General features: G+C 38.7%; 1 protein-coding gene across 1 annotated transcript; it reads right to left on the reverse strand.

The window, feature by feature from the left end:
* Window positions 1-143: 143 nt before the first annotated feature.
* On the reverse strand, window positions 144-582 carry SARC_16463 (hypothetical protein; the record flags this gene model as incomplete). Its single annotated transcript, XM_014289430.1, has 1 exon — window positions 144-582. A coding segment is annotated over one exon (439 nt), but the record flags the coding sequence as incomplete, so codon positions are not given.
* Window positions 583-950: the final 368 nt, after the last annotated feature.

The raw sequence follows: 950 nt of genomic DNA on the forward strand, positions 1-950 counted from the left end.
ATATACACTATATATACTATACATATATATATATATATATATATATATATATATATATATATATATATATATATATATATATGTATATATATATATATATATATCCAAAGTGTTCGAATATACAAGTCTAATGCATATCCATTTCACCTCACACATTCGCACTTACCACCACTTGCAGGCAGTGCCCACTGTGACACACACCCACTCGAGTCTCCGACATACAACCGCTTGTGGTCACGGGCAAGCTTCAGTGACGTGACAGGCACAGCATCGTCATCACTCGCCAACGTAGTCACATTCACAAACTTCCTCTCCCACGTCTTGTCAACGCCGGAGCTCGTATCCACACCCGTCCCGTTATTCGAACCAGCCATACCGGGACTGCTGTGGGCCTGTGTATCTGTGGTGGTGTCTGTGCTGAGGAAGAGCAGGTCTTCACTGTCTGACTGTAGAGGCTCGACTAACCTGAACGCAATGCGCCAGACACACACAGCACCGTTGGCGTGGCCGGTGATGAAGACTCCCGTGGTCTCCCACTCTGGCCCTTCACTCACCACGCAGCTCGTAATGTCTAGGTCGGTTCTGTATATGTTTCTATAAATATATTGTATAGTTAAAGTGTTAGTGTGTGAATGTGTTTAATAACTAGACTATATAGTTAAAGTGTTAGTGTGTGAATGTGTTTATTAATTAGACTATATAGTTAAAGTGTTGGTGTGTAAATGTGTTTAAATTGGTTCTGTATATATTTCTATAAATAAATTATTAGACAAGGCGTTAGTGTGTGAATGTGTTTTATAATTGGATTAAATAGTTAAAGTGTCAGTGTGTGAATGTGTTTTATAATTAGATTATATAGTTAAAGTGTGAGTGTGTGAATATGTCTCAATGGGTTCTGTATGTTTCTATATTTAGATCACATAAACAAGGTGCTAGTGTGTGGGTGTGTT

The sequence above is a fragment of the Sphaeroforma arctica genome (assembly GCF_001186125.1).
Source record: "Sphaeroforma arctica JP610 unplaced genomic scaffold supercont1.8138, whole genome shotgun sequence".
Lineage (NCBI taxonomy): Eukaryota > Ichthyosporea > Ichthyophonida > Sphaeroforma > Sphaeroforma arctica.